This window comes from Anopheles stephensi, chromosome 2 (assembly GCF_013141755.1).
Source record: "Anopheles stephensi strain Indian chromosome 2, UCI_ANSTEP_V1.0, whole genome shotgun sequence".
Lineage (NCBI taxonomy): Eukaryota > Metazoa > Arthropoda > Insecta > Diptera > Culicidae > Anopheles > Anopheles stephensi.
In genome coordinates, this window is record NC_050202.1 from 41,017,344 (window position 1) to 41,036,727 (window position 19,384).

The 19,384-nt window shown below is 49.2% G+C and overlaps 4 protein-coding genes across 4 annotated transcripts; 3 read left to right on the top strand and 1 right to left on the bottom strand.

The window, feature by feature from the left end:
• Positions 1-71: 71 nt before the first annotated feature.
• Positions 72-2,856, bottom strand: LOC118503186 (polypeptide N-acetylgalactosaminyltransferase 35A). The gene is made up of 3 exons (XM_036036167.1): positions 2,447-2,856; positions 494-2,330; positions 72-425 (listed from the first exon to the last, which is right to left on the bottom strand). Exons 1-3 carry the CDS (start codon positions 2,473-2,475, stop codon positions 294-296), a joined length of 1,998 nt encoding a protein of 665 aa, XP_035892060.1. The 5' UTR covers positions 2,476-2,856; the 3' UTR covers positions 72-293.
• Positions 2,857-3,076: 220 nt separating this feature from the next.
• Positions 3,077-9,786, top strand: LOC118503183 (5'-3' exoribonuclease 1). The gene is made up of 9 exons (XM_036036159.1): positions 3,077-3,348; positions 3,487-3,927; positions 4,020-4,607; positions 4,691-4,926; positions 5,045-5,702; positions 5,804-6,084; positions 6,399-6,546; positions 6,613-9,201; positions 9,317-9,786. Exons 1-9 carry the CDS (start codon positions 3,274-3,276, stop codon positions 9,380-9,382), a joined length of 5,082 nt encoding a protein of 1,693 aa, XP_035892052.1. The 5' UTR covers positions 3,077-3,273; the 3' UTR covers positions 9,383-9,786.
• A 2,680-nt stretch (positions 9,787-12,466) lies between these two features.
• LOC118502364 lies at positions 12,467-16,746 on the top strand. Its single transcript, XM_036034582.1, has 3 exons — positions 12,467-15,032; positions 15,852-16,083; positions 16,716-16,746. The coding sequence occupies exons 1-3, from the start codon at positions 12,692-12,694 to the stop codon at positions 16,744-16,746; spliced, it is 2,604 nt and encodes an 867-aa protein (XP_035890475.1). The 5' UTR covers positions 12,467-12,691.
• Positions 16,716-19,295, top strand: LOC118506170 (glycosylated lysosomal membrane protein B-like). The gene is made up of 4 exons (XM_036042940.1): positions 16,716-17,112; positions 17,228-17,488; positions 17,575-17,736; positions 18,398-19,295. The coding sequence occupies exons 1-4, from the start codon at positions 17,002-17,004 to the stop codon at positions 19,079-19,081; spliced, it is 1,218 nt and encodes a 405-aa protein (XP_035898833.1). The 5' UTR covers positions 16,716-17,001; the 3' UTR covers positions 19,082-19,295.
• The last annotated feature ends 89 nt before the right edge of the window (positions 19,296-19,384 follow it).

Sequence of the window (19,384 nt, forward strand, 5' to 3'; positions counted from 1 at the left end):
AACCGTCAGCAAACACGTTGGCAGGATCAAAGAGGAGTCACACGCGTTGCCGGGCCAGAATGTCGAGTGGATTCTTATCTAACCGCAGAGCCAGCCACCATCGCCAGCAGTCTTGTGTAAATGGTAGGATTTATTCATTTAATTACCTATCTACAATGTAATGTTTTTTTTTCTGGTAAATTTCAAAGGCTTAAAGACAAAACAAACAAACAGACAAAAAAAGGGTACACACTTGTGTGTGTGTGTGTGTGTAGAATACAAAAAGTTGCAGTAATTATCAGTTCTGTAGGTTCTCACGAGATTATCAGATCCCAAGTGCTGCGCGGGGAACTGACGCAAAGGTCCAGTCCCACCGGAGATCCCTTGCGTACATCTTTCACAGTTAAACAGCTGCCCGAGGCAATATTGTAGATCGGTGTGCCGGACTGAAACGGAAGCAAAGGTGTGAACGAACCATTTGCCAGCTGTGGATTGGCACTCGCGTGTGACTTACCGTTTTCCGGTGTTTCCAAGCCTGATCGCCACCCATTTCGTGACATTTGTTCAGCTTCGGTTGCCCTTTGGTGGCGCTGGACGGTGCATCCAGGCACAGCAACTGGCCCAGTACGAGCTCGGACTTTTCCGTCTCGTACCACATCTGCTGCTTTACGCGCAAGCACGGCTGCAGCGCCAGCCTGGAACCCTTCTTCCAGACACTTTTCTCGCTGTCGAGCTCCGTCGACAGGCAGAGCGTGCTGTTGGACAGGCGTATCTGGAAGCTGGCCACATAGTTGCGTTTGCGCGAATGCCATGGTTCGAATTTGGGTTGCGTAGCATCACCGTTGTTAGTCTCATCGTTCGTTTTCTCCCCCGGCACGCGCAGCTGCGGGTAGATGTTGTCCAAATACCAGCGAAACGGCTTGCAGCCCAGCCGTTCGCGTAGCCGCTGTCGATCGCTAACGTTCCCGTACGGTACGGTACGGGCCTGCGGTTGCTGCTCGTAGAAGAATCGTATGTAATCATCCATCCAGACATGTGCCAGCCGAAGAGAGTTACGAATCATTGTGTCCTGACCGTCGGGCGAACCGTACGGGCGTCGCTTACGAAACACGTGACCGATGCGGGAACAGGGCAGCAGCTCAATCGAACCGCCACACTGCCAGGTGCGGAAAGAAATTTCCAAATTCTCGCCGCCCCACACGTCCATGCCCATGTCGTATTCGCCCAGCTCGTGGAAGTAGGTCCGATCGATGGCAAACAGACCGCCGGCCATTGTCGGAGAGCTGAACGGACCGACGAAATCCGTGTCCCGCTCGAGGCTGCCCTTCGGCAGGTTGTCCCACTTGAAGTGCAGTCCCCAGTTGAACCCGCCCCGTACGAGCGGGCTGGCAGTGTACACAAACGTGTCCGAGTTTATGATATCGATCACGGGCATGGCCAGAATCGTACGGTCGTGCTTGATCCGTGCCAGTAGCGGTTCGATCCAATCCACGTTCACCTCGATATGGCTGTCGAGGAAGATTAGCACCGCGCCGGTAGCGTTGCGTGCACCGTACACCCGGGACCGCATCAATCCCTCCCGCTCGGTGTTCCGCAAGAGACGTACCTTTCCTGTGCCACCCAACTGCTTCAACTCATCGTCCAACCGTCCACCGACGGCAACGTCCTCAAAGTCGCTACAATCGTCGACAAGAATTAGCTCCTGCAGCAAGTACGACGGGGTCCGTTTGAGCACCGAGTGCACGGAGCGTACCAACGTTTCGAGATGTTCGTTGTAGAAACACATCACTATCGAGGCGGCCGGAAGCACCTTATCGTAAACTTGCGCTTGGCACAGCTTGTGGCGTGTGTCCGGTACCGGTCGGTACGATCCCAGCTTGTTACTGACGAGCACGTTGAACGCGTGCTTCCTGTACCCGATGTCGCGGATAAACTGTTCCTCCGAGTTTTGCACCATCCCAAATTCGTCCGTCCCGTTCGGCAGCATCGGCTGCAGCTGATCGATCAACCGGTGGCTGATGCGTCGCTTTTCCTTCTCATGCAAAAACCGTGCGTACTTCTCCTTGAACAAGCTTTTGCTCTTGTCCAGCAGCCGTCCGGATACTTTTTGTTGCAGCTTTTCGTCCGAAGCACCGAAAAGACTGTTCTGGTGCTTTCCCAGCAGATGTGTCCTGGAATCGCTGCTTCCTAACGGTATTGGCCCGGTTGGTGTTTTGGCCGATCGCACCGCACCGCCGCCATCGTTCGCCGCCGTGCTGCTCAGATTCCAGTACAGGTACAAGCTGATGGACCACGTCAGTGAGGCGGCCATTACACCCCACAGGAATGATTTACTCGTCATTTTGGAGATTCTGCGATTAGGCGAGAAAGGTCAGAAACAAAGGTAAAGTTATCAACAGCAACAGGTGCATTCGCAGGCAACGTGGTGCGATGATGTTCGGGCGGCTCCTGTGGCCGAATAACTCACCGTTTCTTGCTGCCTGTCTTTTCGTTCATGGCCACATACTGCCGTCTGCAGCCGGATTTCAAATCGTCTATAAAATTAACATATTACTAATGAGATTCAACTCGATTCGTAGCGGTGCTGTTGTGGATGTTGATGATGTTGTTGATGAGTTGAGTGGTGGTGTTTTTTTTTCTTTTTTTTGTTGTTGTTGACTGACACAGTGAAAGCGTTCCGAGAAGAGGCGCTGGTCTCGTTCTGACCAAATTTGACAAGCTATACCCAAGGTGAATAGATGCGAGGTTTGAAAACAACCACATTTTCTGATAAGTAACTTTTTTTTTCTTTTGTTAAGTCCCACATGCTGTGATTTGAACGTTTTAACTACATAATAGGCGGACGGAAGAAACAAAAGCAAATAAATCATCGCTTAGGTCCAAATAGTCCAAAATGGCAGTCAACCACCGACTGCGCTACAGTCCAAAAACAGAGAAATAAAAAGCTCAAAAAGAACCGAGAATCGAGGCTGTTCAAGTTGGCAGCCGCCTAACCATAAAAGCCAGGCTACATGATGCGAGATGCCAAAAAGATTTCGCTAAAAAGGGGGGGGATTCGATGGCTGGCAATGCGATGAAAATTCACCTTCTTTATGCATACACCTCGGGTACAGCCTACCGAAGATGGACATAATCTGTCATCAGACAAAACACACAGAAGAGAAAAAGACCCCGGAGACCCTTGTGAAATCATCGTACTGAACGCTTTGATTTTCTTAACTCTTACTAAAATAATCGACAGTGAAATTGGTAACATTCTCGGACCGACCTTTGATCAACTGAGTGGGCGTAAACATGGGTGTACCAAAGTTTTTTCGCTACATGAGCGAAAGATATCCTTGCTTGTCCGAGTTGTTGCGTGAAAACCAGGTAAGCTGGGTACGCGCGTGTATGCGCTCGCGTATGTGTGTGCATGTGCTTGGCGGTCGGACGCGTGTGATAAAGTAGCGCAGAGCTGATGATGCTTTCTCTTTGTCTTTCATGTAACGTATTGTGTCGGATGGGTAGGTGCCAGAATTCGACAACCTCTATCTGGACATGAACGGTATCATCCACAACTGTTCACACCCGAACGATGGAGACATAAGCTTCCGGATCGAGGAGGATGCAATATTCGAGGCCATATTTCATTATGTCGAGTACCTGTTCAAGCTGATTCGACCGCAGAAGGTTTTCTTCATTGCCGTCGACGGTGTGGCACCGCGCGCCAAAATGAACCAACAGCGCGGTCGCCGTTTCCGCTCTGCGCTGGAAGCAACGGAACTGTTGGAAAAGGCGAAGAAGGACGGTGAACCAATCCCGTCGGACAGTCCCTTCGACAGTAACTGCATCACGCCCGGGACCCCATTCATGGTGCGGCTGCAGCACGCCCTGGAACATTTTATTCAAGTGAAAATAGCCACCGACCGGCTGTGGAAAGCGTGCACCGTGATACTGAGCGGCCATGAGGTAAAACTGAGGCTGGCCCGTGCCGGTCACTGGAACATGCTAGCGTGTTTTTGTGCGACAAAAAGAGCCATAAAAACTTCTTCCTTTTCTAGACACCCGGTGAGGGCGAACACAAAATCATGGAGTACATTAGGCACGCGAAAGCGCAGCCCGGGTTTAATCCAAACTTAAGACATTGCCTGTACGGCCTTGACGCGGATCTAATTATGCTAGGGTTGTGCACACATGAGCGATATTTTTCGTTGCTGCGGGAAGAGGTGAAGTTCGGCAAAAATGACAAAAAAACGACGGTTCTGAAGGATATACGATTCTATCTGTTGCACTTGACGCTGTTGAGCGAGTATCTGGAGCTGGAGTTTGCCAGTATCCGCAACTGGCTTCGGTTCCCGTTTGACATACACAAGCTGATCGATGACTGGGTGCTGATGGGGTACCTAGTAGGCAACGATTTCATTCCGCACATACCACATCTGCACATCAACGAAAATGCACTTCCCATTTTGTACAGTGCGTACAAGGATGTGCTGCCCGAGATGGACGGATACATTAACGAGGGCGGAATACTGAACCTTCCCCGGCTGCAGTTGTTCATGAGACGTTTGGCGCGCGTTGATCGGGACATGTTTCTCGAACGCTACACCGAGCTTAAATATTTGGAGGACAAGTGTGGTAAAAACAATGTATGTACGATCGACTGTAGAATTTTGTTTGCATCTACCTTCTGGTGATGGTTCCATGGCCAACTGCTGCTCCCTTTTTCCAGTTGGAAGCGTTCGATGTGAATGCAGAAGAGATTATTGCGTCGCGGGAAATGGACAAAGACTTGGTAGCACTGATCATGTCGTCGGAAATGTTGGATTCCGAAGGGGAAGACGTCGACGAAGGAGGACCAGTCACGCAGGATGATATAGAGAATGACCCGGAACTGTTTGAGAAGGAGTTCCACAACTACAAACGAAATTATTACATGACGAAGATGGGATATGCGGATTTCACGGAGTATGTTGCGTGGGCCAGTGTGGAACATTTGAATGTATGATCTTCTCTCAAATACCACTGATATTTTTTGTTTGTTTTTGCTTCATTGCGTCGCTCTACCTGGCAACACGTTTCTTAGGGAGGTTCGGGCGGAGCAAACCGAATGCTACATCCGAGCACTGCAATGGACGCTCCATTACTATTATCGAGGCGTCGTATCATGGTCCTGGTACTACCCTCACCATTACGCACCCTTCATCAGCGACGTGGACAACTTTGCCGATCTCAAGCTGGAGTTTGAAATGGCACGTCCGTTCCTACCGTTTCAGCAGCTGCTTAGCGTGCTGCCTGCGGCCAGCAAGCAGCATTTGCCACCGGCCTACCACGATCTCATGATCAACCCGAACAGCTCGGTGTACGACTTCTATCCGACCAGTTTCACCACTGATCTGAACGGTAAGCAACAGGCATGGGAAGCGGTCGTGCTGATTCCGTTTATCGATGAGAAGCGACTGCTAAAAGCGATGGGTCCTTGCGATGCGTTCCTTACGGACGAGGAGAAACAGCGCAACGTGCATGGGCCAATGCTGCAATATCAGTACGATGCCGAGCAGAGGACACCACTAGAAGCAAGGTACGGATTTTCGCGCATCGACGTGCTGCCGGTTAGGCGAAGCGAAATATGGCGCGATAACCTGCGCGTGGCAGAAAGCAAGCTGGTGCTGGGACCGTCCAAGGGCGCCATACTGCACGGGTACGCGAAAGGATTCCCCACGTTTACCCATTTACCGCATCACGTAAGTATGCTACTGTGTGCTCTACTGTGAAGACGCTCATACACACGGACGATGGAACGAATGAACGTTTTTTTTTCTCACCTTAAATCACCGCACTGCAGGGCGAACTGAGGCACATGGGAGTGAAGATTTTTAACTTTCCCAGCAAGAACGAGAGTATGGTGGCTGTGCTGGATACACCGGCTACACCGGCTGACCAACCGGGCACAGAGGAGCTGGCCAAAAAGTTGTTGGGCAAAATCGTGCACGTCAGCTGGCCCCATTTAATGGAAGCGATCGTTGTGCGGGTGTCGGATCGATCGAAAACGTACGAGTGCAACAGCGCACCATCCAAAAGCGATGAACGATCGTTTCATCTGTCCTGTCATGGGATTAAACAGCAGTAAGTGTAACAAATGTCCCCTATTCATCATGGCAGTCGTAGCTGTTGCTTGGACTTGATCGTTTCTAAGCAACGACAGGGTTTTCCGGATTTCCTCTTTAGTTTACGTACGATTCGTATTGGCCATCATGATCTTATTTTCTTACCTGTAACTAAAGCAACTTAAACAAATTAGCAGTCGGTGTACAGCTGTTTTTCAAACTTATTCGGTTCAGAAATGGTTATCTTTGGCAATAGCCTGGAAGCAATTGAATCCAAGCACGAATCTGCGTAAGAATGCAGTCCTTTTCTAACCTTACACAATACGTTCACAGCAATAGTAATCGCCTGGCAATCGATGTGGGGCCGATCACGCAGTTAGTGCACGTAAAAATTGCCATCGGTACGGAGTATGTGTTGCAGGACTATGGTTTCGCGCTGAAGAAGCTGTGGAACAACATTGACATGGCGTATCCGGCGCAGGTGAGATCGGCAAAGTGCCCGCCAGAACGGTGCGTGTTTCTAAGCCGATTGCTATTCCATTTCCAGGCCATTGTTTGCGACTTGCAAGACGTGATGAAGCAAGAGAAGTCATATCTGGACATGAAGGAAATGTTTCCGTCGGACTGTGCGGTATTCTTGCGGGCGACCGAGTTCTACGGCAGCATGGGAAGCGCGGTCGACTTTTCGGCCTCCACGAACCGTTTGCAGGCGCGGTTTTTGGTGTACGAGGAACCCGATATGTCCCCGGTGTTTTACACGCATCGCCAAACGTTGCAGAACTACCGGAATGTGAACGATACGGCTGCAACGCTCGGCATATCGGTGGGCACTTTGTTACAGCTGACGGGTTCGTTGTTGGTGGCGCCGGGCGGACATCGTGCGCTTAACGTAGGCGAGAAAACCGTCAATATAGGGCTGCGGCTGCGGATGATGTCGAAGGACGAAGAAACGGTCGGTTATTGTAGAAAGGTCAACAAAACGTGGCTGTTTTCGGACAAGACGGTGGCGCTGGTAGAAAAGTATCTGGAGCAGTGTCCCTCATTACCCGAAAAGATCAATTCCCACGGCAAAGGAAAGTATATGTTCGAGACGGATTTGTTCGGCGAAGGGAACGAGGGCAAGCTGAAGGAGCTGAGCGATTGGCTTAACATGCAGGACCACATGCACGCAGAACGACGCAGCTGCGGCATTGTAGCGCTGGAACAGCAGGCTATCGCAAAGTTGAGCGAGATTGTGGACAAGTATCAAGAGCTGCACCAACCCACCGTGAAAACCATGTTTGTCGATCCAAGGGAACTATATCGGCCCGGCATGAAGAAGGCGAGGACGATTGATCCGTCGGCTTCGTTTGAGCTGCTCGATCGTGTGATCGTCGTACAGGACGCGGAAGATGTGCCGGTCGGCGCGCGCGGTACCATCATCGGTATGCACCGCGTGTCGGATCCCAATCCGGTGCGCCGCGAAGCTATCGGGCAGGTGGACGTGAATTTAGAAATATTATTTGACAAACCGTTCTACAAGGGCGTTAGTATTTACAACATACCCAACACGGAGAAGCGTGTGGCGCGCCTTGTGCAGGGCGCCGTGTTGAACATTTCATATGGTAAAGCATTGCATGGTTACCGTTACAATGTGCAGTGCGAAAGTAACCTCTCTGAGGAGGTGCAAGCAATGGTGGCAGCCGCAACAGACACAAGCATAGGATCGAGCGACTTTACGGCAAAGATGGATTCCATTCAGAAACGCCTGAATGAACGCGTTGGCAAGCGTACCAACGCTTGGAACGGTGCTCCAGTCAGCGTACCAACAGGGTCGGCGGCGTATCAGAGTACAGGCACCCAGAAGGAGGCAACGGCCACCGAACAACCGAGAAAGGTTGAGTTTGAACGGCTGTGGAAAAAACTAAAGGAATCGTCCAATCATTCTACAGCTTTGTTTGATGATAACGACATTGAAAGCTTTGTTCAATCGCCCCGCCAAATCTCAGGCGTTCAGAACAACGGCACAATCAATGAACGATCAACGGTAGAAAAACCTTTGACGGCTTTGAGTGGGAGAGGGAAAGGTGAGGCGGTCACCAGCAATGGTTCCAAGCGAGTTGAACAGTGGAGTGACGACAATATGGCAGGATATTTGAAGCAAATGCTTCGCATTGACGATAAGCGGGTTGAGGGCAAGGATCAAGTGGTTACTCCGCCAGCGAGCATTGCCGTGCCTGCACCAGCCAGCCTGCCGAAACCACCGATTCAATGGCAAACGATGTCCTCATCGAAAAGTGCTTCCAAGAGCGGACAGGACTGCATACACGACCAGCACATACCACAGATAGCACAGCCTGTCCAGGGTCCATTGGGTTTCAGACCTATGCTGGGTCCACCAGCCCATTTTCCGAATCACCACCAGCAGCAACAGCAGCAGCCGCCGCCGCCGTTACAGCTCGGGCCGAGGCACATGCTCCCGGGGTTCGCTTTGGCGGGGGTGCGTATGCCGAATCAGCACCATCATCCGTTCGGTGGATTTCAGCAACCACCATTCCATGCCCAGCGTATGTCCATCCGGCCTCCCATGCCTTTTGCAAATCGCATGGAAGTAGGCAAAATACATCAGCACCATCAGCAAGAGCAGCACTACCGACAGCCCCAACAAACCCTACAGCACCACCAGCAGCAGCAACCCTCGACATGGGGTCCAAAAGGACCTCAGCATTTGACGTACAACCAGAATAATCCAGCTGGGAAAGGCGCATTTGTGCCTTTGCAGGCAATGAAAAAGACTGCCAAGAGTAAGGCGGGAACTGCTTTACAGAAGCATAATAACGATACTGGCACGCCTTCCGCCAACAATGATAGTTCGGCTGGGAGCAAAGAAGTCAAGCATCATCAGCAAGTCGCTGTTGTGCAACCGGCTGCTAGCAACAGCACCAGCAGCTTCAATGAGAAGAATGCCCGCCGGCGGCAGGAGGTAGAACAGAAACAGGCGGAAGTGAAGCAAGGGTTTGCTAGCTTCCTCTCACAAAAATCGGACACCAAGCAGCTAAAGAACAGGCAGAATAGTGTGGCCGCGGGCAAAAAGGTGCCGGTGGCGGATGCAAAGGATAACGACGACAAGCATGGTGGTGACACTACCGTCGTCAAGGTAACGAACCACGTTCAAGGTCATTCACTGTGTGTAACAGCTTTACATTGAGATGTTTCTTGTTTTTTTCTTTCTCTCCTTCTCTTTCTCTTTCTACCTTTTCCTTGCCTTTTAGAATGCCAAATCTAGACCAAAAACTCGGATCGCTGCACGGTTTGGTGAAATTCCTGCCGATGGATAAAAAAAATGATATGCAAGGACACGTGCGTTTTGGCTTGCTCCAGCGTAAAATGTGCAAACTTTAAAGTGATGTATCTAATGTGCATCGTATGAGGAGATTTTTATGTACAGACAGGTCGTGCTTTACATTGAGATTGATTTTTACATGACTCAACTGAAGGAAAATGATCACAACTACCTTAGCTTTATGCAAAATTATCACCATCCAGAAGAGGGGGAAAATAGATTAGCCTGATTAAGTTTCTTACTCACCTCCCGAACGAACGTTAGGGGATTACGTACAAATGGTTGTGTATTTTTTTTATTTACAGATTTATGAATTAGGACTCTGAGCGTCGCGCAGTTCTAAAGACTGCACTGCTGAAAAATAAATCTACACTTCCAAATGGGAGACTCGATAAGAGACTCGAATTAGCGTCGTCTGTCGGCAGCTCCGAAACTGCATTACACTCTACAAGTTTAACACTGTATTTTTAATTCACCAACTCTCTAGAATACCTACGCTACCGTTAACTTCTGTGCAAGTTCACGGAAGGGATGCGCCGTTCTTAAATTGCAGTCCCAAAAGCGAAGCAGCGTCCTGGAAAAACCAAAGGATTCGGCGACAAGAGTGTATTGCCAGAACTCGTCATCGCGGCAGGATGTGAAGAGATGGTACTGGAGGCAAGAGTGCACCACAAAATATCCACGGATGAGGAATCCCTTGGGTGGCGACATGTCAATACATTTCGCTTGAACTTGAATGACGAATTTGTCGACTAGTCACTACATCATGATCGTCGGCGGGTTAGAATGGGATCGAGAAAAGGAGCTAGTGAAATGTCCCAAGCTCGGCAAAAGACTCGAGAAGACTCCCCTAGAATATTTTGTGTGCAGCACTGTGGCCTGTCATTTTTATTGCACAGTGGGATTTTTGTATGGTCGTAACTCGTTTCATATAAACATTGTGCATTGCTCCCTAATACTGTTACTGGACAGCGAGTAGAGCTGGATAATATACATTGCAAGAAGTTATTTTTCCTCCTTTTCTGAATAGCTATGCCCGTTAACAAGTATCCATCGAACCAATGTTCCGCTACAGTCCGGGAACACCGTGTATGTGACCAAAATTTTATTACGTACCTCCTGTAAGCCAATATAAATGGCCAGGATAGAGGGAGGGGGATTTAATCGAATGATAAGCAATATTTCATTCGATTTTATTCACCCATTTTTGACTACACTGAAAGCACACTGTGAAGCTTTCGCAACGTGCACTGCGGATTGCATACATTCAGGCGTAAATCCTACAGTGCCTAACAAATTTTGTCAGGTGGGGGCCTGTTTACGTTTAGATGTTTTGTTTACGCTTAGACGTCACACCATACTTGACGAAAGCTAGTTTCGTCAAGTTTTTGATAAACGAAATATTTCAAGTATACAGTGAGTAAGGATGAGTGTCGCTCGCGTGGGGGGCACTCAGAAAGTTTATAAATAGGGCAGAAAACACAATTATAACTCTCTTCGAATTTGGAATCTGAACACGACGCTTGGTAAATATTGCAACACACATCGATCCGAAACTCCGCGAATTCTTCATGGTGCCGTGACCAGGATATAGCTCGAATTTCTGGTGCTTTCGCGAGTTTGATCGACCCATCGTTCACCGTTTTCTGTGTCGTACCACATTTCGTTTGGATTTTCGTGCACCGTACAGCTGTTTTTGCCGCATCACGCATTACACTGCAGGTCACTCACTCACACGCACATACACACACACGATTGCACAATGCCCGTACCACCCGTTGTTTTGGCGTCCCGTCGGACAATTTTGTTGGCGTCCCTTACGCGGTACGAGAAGTTTTTGGATGATTTCGTTCACGCACGGGATCAAGTAGAGGTGGAGGTTCGTTTAAGGAAATTCGAAATATTATGCAAGGATCTGGAGAGTGTTCAACAAGGGTTGGAGGATTCCGCTTCCACGCTGGAAGAAACAACGCAGAATGCTGCATTACGAGAGAATTTCGAGGATAGATTGATTCACGTCCAATCTCAACTGCAGGCAAAACTAGCTTCTACCGCGCACCCGAGCACTGGATCGAACCCACTTAAGGGCATCAAGCTTCCCACCATCGCGCTGCCAGAATTCACAGGCGACTATATGCAATGGTTGACTTTCCGCGACACATTTGAGTGCTTGATTCATAACAACGCCGATCTACCAGCGATACAAAAGTTTCATTATTTGCGCGCCGCAGTGAAAGAAGAAGCGGCTCAGGTGATAGAATCAATCACCATAAGCGCAGCTAATTATGAGTTAGCCTGGAACACTTTGGCTGAGCGATACTCTAATGAGTATTTGCTGAAAAAACGCCATTTGCAAGCAATGTTTGCCATTCCGGCTGCTCAAAAGGAGAGCGTTACAACACTGCACCATCTTGTGGATGAATTTGAGAGGCACAAAAAGATATTGCAACACTTAGGAGAAGAAACGGACTCTTGGGGCAGTATACTTGAGCATCTACTATGCACTAAATTGCCAATTATAACATTGCGCGATTGGGAAGAGCACGCATCTAGCAACACAGATCCTAGTTACGACAATTTGATTACATTCCTGCACCGTCGTATGCGTGTATTGGAGACGTTGTTAGTAAACAACCATCATACGTCACAGGGTCATGAACTCAATCACTCACGGCGAATAACCTTTCCGCGTCAAACTAGTTTTGGTACCACGTCACATGAAACGCCAAATTGCATTTTATGCAATTCCTTGCATTCATTGCTAAAATGCCCACGATTTGAAGGAATGGAGCCTAAGGATCGCTATCGTTTCGCGATGACCGCGCGTTTATGCATAAATTGCTTACGCGAGAATCATATGGCTCGTGATTGTCCGTCGCACTACAAATGCCGGCATTGTAATTTGGCACACCACACAAAACTGCACTTCACACCGAATAGCCCTAGTTACAACGCTCCGCCACATCCCACACACAACACCGCTAACGATCACACGGCCACCGATAACACACAACGCACATTTGCAGCAGCACTACAGCAAGCACCCGAGCAGGTATTGCTCCAAACTGCTTTGGTGAATATCATTGATAATTTCGGAATTGCTCATCCTGCGCGCGCGCTGTTGGACAGCGCATCGCAGCCGAATCTAATTAGCGATCGACTCGCTAAACGGCTGAATTTGAAGAAGAGTAACGTACACGTTACCATTGTTGGAGCAGGACAATCTACGAAGACAGTACGGGAATCCGTACACGCCCAGATTGCCTCTCGAGTGACAGCGTTTACGATCAATACTGAGTTTTTGATGGTCGACAATTTGATAGCGAATCTTCCAACGCGCGATGTTTGCACCAAAAACTGGAAGATACCGCCTGGCATCAATTTAGCAGATCCGATGTTCTACAAATCTGCTCCCGTTGATATCATTCTCGGCGCTCGTCATTACCATGCATTCTTTGAGAATGCCACTCAGCTTCGTCCCGCACCTCATCAACCCGTCATGATTAATAGTGCTTTCGGTTGGGTAGTGACCGGTACCACAGCTGATCAGAATGTGTCATCTAAAACCCATCCTACCACTTCCTATTCAATCGTCTGCATGGCATCATTGGAAGAATCCCTACAACGATTTTGGCAACTAGAAAATTTAACGGTTAATGATGCATACTCACCCGATGAACGGCATTGCGAATCATTTTATAAAGCAACCACTGAACGTGACGACACAGGTAGATATATTGTCCGTCTACCAAAACAGCCCGACTTCGGAGAAAAACTCGGCCTGTCCAGAGCTCAAGCCATCCGTCGGTTTGAACTTCTTGAGCGAAGACTAGAACGCGATCCAGCACTTAGAGAAGCATACCAAGCATTCATGAAGGAGTACTTAGAACTGGGACACATGTCTCCTATAAGCACTGATACTACTGATGATACAGCTGCTTATTATTTACCGCATCATCCTGTTTTCAAAGCTTCAAGCACCACTACAAAGGTTAGAGTAGTTTTCGATGGTTCGGCAAAAACGTCGACTGGTTATTCGCTGAATGAAACGTTGCGGGTTGGACCCATAGTTCAGGATGAACTAATAGACATCGTTCTACGTTTTTGCACATTTAAAATCGCTGTTGTTGCTGATATAGCAAAAATGTATCGGCAAATCGTCCTGCACCCTGATGATCGACGTTTAGTTCGCATCTTTTTTCGATTCTCACCGGAATCGCCTATGGAATTGTACGAGCTGAATACCGTGACATACGGTTTGTCTCCATCATCGTTCTTGGCCACTCGTACTCTGTTGCAGCTTGCGGAAGATGAAGGTGCAGCTTATCCACTTGCCACACCTGCGCTTAAGCACAATTTCTACGTTAACGACTTCATTGGTGGAGCAAACAGCGTGGATGAAGCTCGGAGCCTTCGGCAGCAACTATCGGATCTGCTCTCCAAGGGCGGGTTCGAACTCCGAAAGTGGACTTCAAATTGTTTGGAAGTGCTCTCCGGTTTACCAGCGGAGCATATCGGTACACAATCCTCGCTGCAGTTTGTGCCAAACGAGAAGGTAAAGGCTCTTGGCATCATATGGAAACCCGAACTCGACGTGTTGTGTTTCGAATCACCAGCTGCAGTCGATACAACCACCATCACCATGAGATCAATATTAACGAATATTGCCCGAATGTTCGATCCCCTTGGATTGATCGCTCCGGTCATTATACGTGCGAAGCTGCTCATGCAGGAATTGTGGCTGCAGAAGATCGGATGGGACGATCCGGTTCCCGTTCACATCTATAACAAATGGAAGGCTGTTAATGATGATTGGAAAGATTTGGCTGACTTCAAACGTGATAGGTATGTGCTCTTACCAAACTCCAAAATACAATTCCATACATTTGTAGACGCGTCAGAGGTAGCGTATGGTGCCTGTATTTACGCACGTTGTGAAGACCAGCAGGAGCACGTTCGAGTTAGTTTGCTCGCATCAAAATCTCGAGTAGCCCCACTGAAACGCGTCACGCTGCCAAGACTGGAACTGTGCGCAGCCGTGTTAGGAGCTCATCTGCATCATCGTGTTCGACAAGCAATGCAAATCGAAGTCACCGATTCGTTCTTCTGGTCGGATTCCACGGTCACGCTAAACTGGATTGCGTCACCACCCAACACCTGGAAAACCTTTGTGGCTAATCGTGTTGCTGAGATCCAGAACTATTCACATCCTCGTCAGTGGAAACACATTCCCGGCTCAACAAATCCCGCCGACCTGGTATCTCGTGGGATGTCAGCAGTGGACATGCTGAAAAGTTCGATATGGAGTTGCGGTCCCGAGTGGTTGAGGTTACCTGCTTCTGATTGGCCGATTTCGAATCCATTGCTGGCGGCCGAAGCTGATATTGAAATTCGTCAGGTGAGTGCTGTAGTCGCAAATGTACAGACCACTCACCCTTGGTTCGATTTGTGGTCGTCATACACCAAATTGTTACATGTAATCGCATATTGCACACGATTCATACACAATACCAAACACAAGACACGCACACAACAATCGTCACCAGTTACTACATCCGCGATCACACCTAAGTTCCTGGAAGCAGCTAAACTCGCATTATGCAAGCTGGCGCAACAAGACGAGTTTTCATCGGAGATCCGGCTGCTGAAAAAGGGAGAAACTATAGGGCGGTGCTCACCTCTACGGCGCTTGAATCCATTCCTCGATGAGGAAGGAATAATGCGAGTGGGTGGCCGATTGAAGCTTGCACAGCTTCCCTACCAGTTCAAACACCCTATCCTACTTCCCAAGAAACATCCGTTTGCTCGTCTCATCGCAAACCACTTTCATGAAAAGCTGATGCATGGCGGGGGAAGACTATTACTTTCCCAGATTCGAGAAGAATATTGGCCGCTCGACGGACGGAGATTAGTGAAAGGAGTAGTCCGTAATTGTTTTCGTTGCATACGACAGGATCCCGCCCTAGTGCAACAACAAACCGGCCAACTTCCGTATCAACGCATCACTCCGAGCCGGCCGTTTTCTATTACTGGAGTGGATTACGCCGGCCCATTTTATCTTAAGCCGACGTACAAGAGAGCTGCCGCTGCCAAATGTTATTTGTGTGTTTTCGTTTGTTTTGCAACCAAGGCGGTTCACCTGGAGCTGGTCAGCGATCTCACCACTGCAGGGTTCTTGGCCGCTTTACACCGCTTCACAGCCCGGCGCGGGCTACCGTCGGATATACACTCCGACAACGGGAAAAATTTCGAAGGTGCGTCACACGAGCTAAAAGAATTATTCGAGTTATTTCAGAGTGAGCAACAGCAAAACATCATCGCCACCAACTGCTCTGACATGGGGATTACCTGGCACTTTACTCCACCTAAGGCTCCACATTTCGGTGGATTGTGGGAGGCTGCGGTGAAGACAGCCAAACGACATCTCTACCGGCATCTGGGCAGCTCGAGGCTGTCTTACGAAGGGTACAGCACCGTTCTTCAGCAGATAGAAGCGGCGATGAACTCGCGTCCCTTGCTGCCGATGACGGATGACCCGAACGATTTGGCCGCGCTTACTCCTGCGCACTTCCTGATCGGTACTTCCATGTACGCCGTCCCCGTTCCCGACTACACGCGCCTGAAGACCTACACTTTGGATGAACTACAAACCTGGCAATTACTCGTGCAACGTTTCTGGAAGCAATGGACCACCGAGTATTTGCAGGAAATGCAGAAGGACAATAAGGTTGCGGTTCGGTGCGAAATCGTTCCCGGCAGACTGGCCATCCTTGTGGACGATTCCCTCCCCATCACCCGCTGGCCACTGGCGCGCATCATTGATGTACACCCTGGAGAGGATTAGCTTACTCGTGTAGTGAAGCTGAAAACGGCAAAGGGATTAGTCACGCGTCCTGTTACGAAAATTTGCGTTTTACCTGTTGCGAAACCGTCCTGTTAGTACCGCGTGTTAGTTATTTTGTTATGACATTCTGTCATGGGGGGGAGTATGTTTACGTTTAGATGTTTTGTTTACGCTTAGACGTCACACCATACTTGACGAAAGCTAGTTTCGTCAAGTTTTTGATAAACGAAATATTTCAAGTATACAGTGAGTAAGGATGAGTGTCGCTCGCGTGGGGGGCACTCAGAAAGTTTATAAATAGGGCAGAAAACACAATTATAACTCTCTTCGAATTTGGAATCTGAACACGACGCTTGGTAAATATTGCAACACACATCGATCCGAAACTCCGCGAATTCTTCAGGGCCTTCTCGAGTCTTTTACCCAAACGTTCACAGCTATCATGGATCCCTTTTTTGAAACCCACAAATTTTACCCCTTTTAGGCCAGATAGCCAGAGTGTACTGCCCCCTTAAGGCGATAGTACGATTACCGCACACGAGAGGGCGCTGCCGGGGATATGCAGGCGCCTCGAAATGAAATCCAAACAAAAACAATTGCACAACTGACAGCAGCGTGCGTCAGCTGTATCGGTTCCGTTCGCGGTGTTCGGTGCGAAATTAAAGTGCCTTGTTTGTAGTGCAGATAAGCTGGTATAGTTTAGAGTAACTTCTATTTCTAATACAACTGTGCAGTGTACTCTATGCGACGGTTTACATTGAGCCCGAACGATGGTGTCGCAAAACAGTGATAAATGGATCTCGTTGTTGTGGGGCGTTGCTGTGTCGGTGCAGCTGCTCACCGTAGCCCTTTGTGACGAGCCCAGCAAATTGCAGCGAAAAGTAGGCCGCCGTTCTGTTTCCATGTTTTCCAAGTCCAGCAAACCGCGTTTTGTTCGCGTAGATCGGACGAATGAGTCACGCAACACTGATTGCAACTGTTCTCCCTGTTTTGCAGCTGACCGCCACATTGAATCCGGGATGCAGAGATAACTGTGAAAATAACACCGCGATCACGCTGGTACACATTGCGGCCACATCCGACACGGACACGATTCATTATGTGTGGGATTTTACTGGCAAGCCTACAATCCTGGTGGCGTTGACGAGCAAGGAGGCTCGCTTCCACGTCGATTGGCCGCGATTGATGGATAGCAAGGCGGGTTCTGCGTACTTTACCGAAGTTCCGCAGTACACTTTCATGGCAATTATCAATCGAGTAAGTGGGCGGACGCAGCTGTTACCCATGCATGCCATGCATCACTCGATACTGACGAAACTTGCTTGCTTCTCTTATGCACCTAGATTTTCCAGTACGATGATGCGCACGATCGAGCGATGCTGGATGATGACACGAACGTGTTTGTTTACGATCCGCACAACTTCACCTGGAACCGGAGCCTGCTGTGGTCGAACGAAGAGGACGCTATGATGGCAATCAATGCGGGTGATGATTTCCTATTCAAGGTACGAATAGGTCGCGGGTCATTATTTTTTTTATCGATTTTCCCCTCCGCATGCATGCTGCTGCTGAATTGTTTTTGTGCTGGGCTATTGATTGGGCACTGATAAATATGCATGAGTATTGTTTTTTACTGCTAAAGTTGAAAGTTCCGCATGGAAAACAGCTTGGCTGGTGCCGACGTACGAGAAGGGCAAACTCTCCGTTGGCAAGACGGTTTTATGCCAAAACCAGTGGATCGTTTCTACCAATCTTATGTATTTTGTGTCTATCTTGCTAAAGTACCGGAATGTGGCGTCGCTAGAATTGCAAAAGCTATTGCGGCTCTTATGGTGGCCTCGCGCAGACGAACTGCTGACTGTGCCTCATCTTTCCAATGTACTTCAGCTATTCAGCTCCGTAAGTTTGAATGGAATTGTTCTTTATGTGGCATTGCTTTGAGTCTATTCAAGGCACCGGGCTCTCTCTGTTTTGCCTGCTAGGGCTAGGCACCCTCTATAAAAACCGGACACCCCATTTATCAAGCTTTTTCATCGCCGAAATCAAATCCTTTTACATAATCTCGTCATACTCTTCCAAATGGTCCTTTTTGGCAAGTTATGCACGAACTTAAAAAATGTATACGCCAGAAGGAACTGAACTTTTCCATCTCTTCTCCATTCGTAGCTGAATGCATACTCAACGAAAGACCACGGCATGGACTTTCCCCATCTGCTGCACACGTCGAACTCCACCCAGATCGATATAGTGTTTAACAACATCACGAACCGGTTCACGAATCCGCGCTTTGCGGTCGAGCTGCTGTTTGTCGTATCGGAGCAAGCCGTGGTCGGATCGGAGTTTGAGGTCACGAAGCGCAAAACGCTGGACGACGAGCATACGCCGGGCATTTTCGAGATCGTCGACGTACTGTCGCCCGGTGCATTTACTTTTTCGGCCGGCGGGTACATAGAGTATCGACCCGTTTCCTACACTCACCCCGAGCGCGATGTGGCCACCTCGACCGAAACGCGCCAAAGCCAGCCGGTTACGGTGCGGTCACCGGCCGCCGCACTGCAAACGACCCTTGCCTACGCCCTGTACGGTAGCAAGCTGGACGGCTTTCTGGTGCAGGGCATGAATGTGTCGTTCGGTGTCAGCGAGGATGGATTCTACCGCAAGACAAACTACACCACCATGACGTTCCAGGTCGGGTACGGTGTGCCACCGGTCGAGGAGCTGTCCGCGTTCGTGCTGATCGTGGCCGGTATCGGGATCGGTGTGCCGCTGGTTGTGCTAATCGCCAGCACCATATACGTATGCGCCAGGAAGCTTCGCCACCGGGACCGATTCCAGCAGCAGCGGCTGTAATGTGGTGTCAGTTGGTGGCAAATGTATCTCTCTCTCTCTCGCTCTATGTATCCCTCGCCTTTCCATTCCTTCATACGTGCCTCCTGTAGCAGGGTGGAGGGCAAATGTACGAAAAATCCGCACCTGCCGTGCGTCACGATAGCAAATGTCATTCTGTCCGAGTGCTGTAGAGCTGTGTTATTCAAATAAAATAGTTTAATTTTGTAGCAAATGACGGGAAATGATTGATTATCACATTTCGAATTTAATGATAGACCGCGCCGCCGAACGCCGTCGAAATGCATCTCATCACATCCGTTCCCC

Coding starts and splice junctions, on each gene's coding strand:
- LOC118506170 (XM_036042940.1), top strand. CDS start 17,002: ATGGTGTCGCAAAACAGTGATAAATGGATCTCGTTGTTGTGGGGCGTT. Junction 17,113..17,227: donor CCAGCAAATTGCAGCGAAAA/GTAGGCCGCCGT, acceptor CCTGTTTTGCAG/CTGACCGCCACATTGAATCC. Junction 17,489..17,574: donor TCATGGCAATTATCAATCGA/GTAAGTGGGCGG, acceptor TTATGCACCTAG/ATTTTCCAGTACGATGATGC.
- LOC118503186 (XM_036036167.1), bottom strand. CDS start 2,475: ATGAACGAAAAGACAGGCAGCAAGAAACG. Junction 2,331..2,446: donor AAGACAGGCAGCAAGAAACG/GTGAGTTATTCG, acceptor GCCTAATCGCAG/AATCTCCAAAATGACGAGTA. Junction 426..493: donor CTTGGAAACACCGGAAAACG/GTAAGTCACACG, acceptor CTTCCGTTTCAG/TCCGGCACACCGATCTACAA.
- LOC118503183 (XM_036036159.1), top strand. CDS start 3,274: ATGGGTGTACCAAAGTTTTTTCGCTACATGAGCGAAAGATATCCTTGC. Junction 5,703..5,803: donor TTACCCATTTACCGCATCAC/GTAAGTATGCTA, acceptor ACCGCACTGCAG/GGCGAACTGAGGCACATGGG. Junction 6,547..6,612: donor ACATGGCGTATCCGGCGCAG/GTGAGATCGGCA, acceptor TTCCATTTCCAG/GCCATTGTTTGCGACTTGCA.
- LOC118502364 (XM_036034582.1), top strand. CDS start 12,692: ATGGTCGACAATTTGATAGCGAATCTTCCAACGCGCGATGTTTGCACC. Junction 15,033..15,851: donor TTCATCGGAGATCCGGCTGC/TGAAAAAGGGAG, acceptor TGTCTTACGAAG/GGTACAGCACCGTTCTTCAG. Junction 16,084..16,715: donor TGGAAGCAATGGACCACCGA/GTATTTGCAGGA, acceptor TACCCCTTTTAG/GCCAGATAGCCAGAGTGTAC.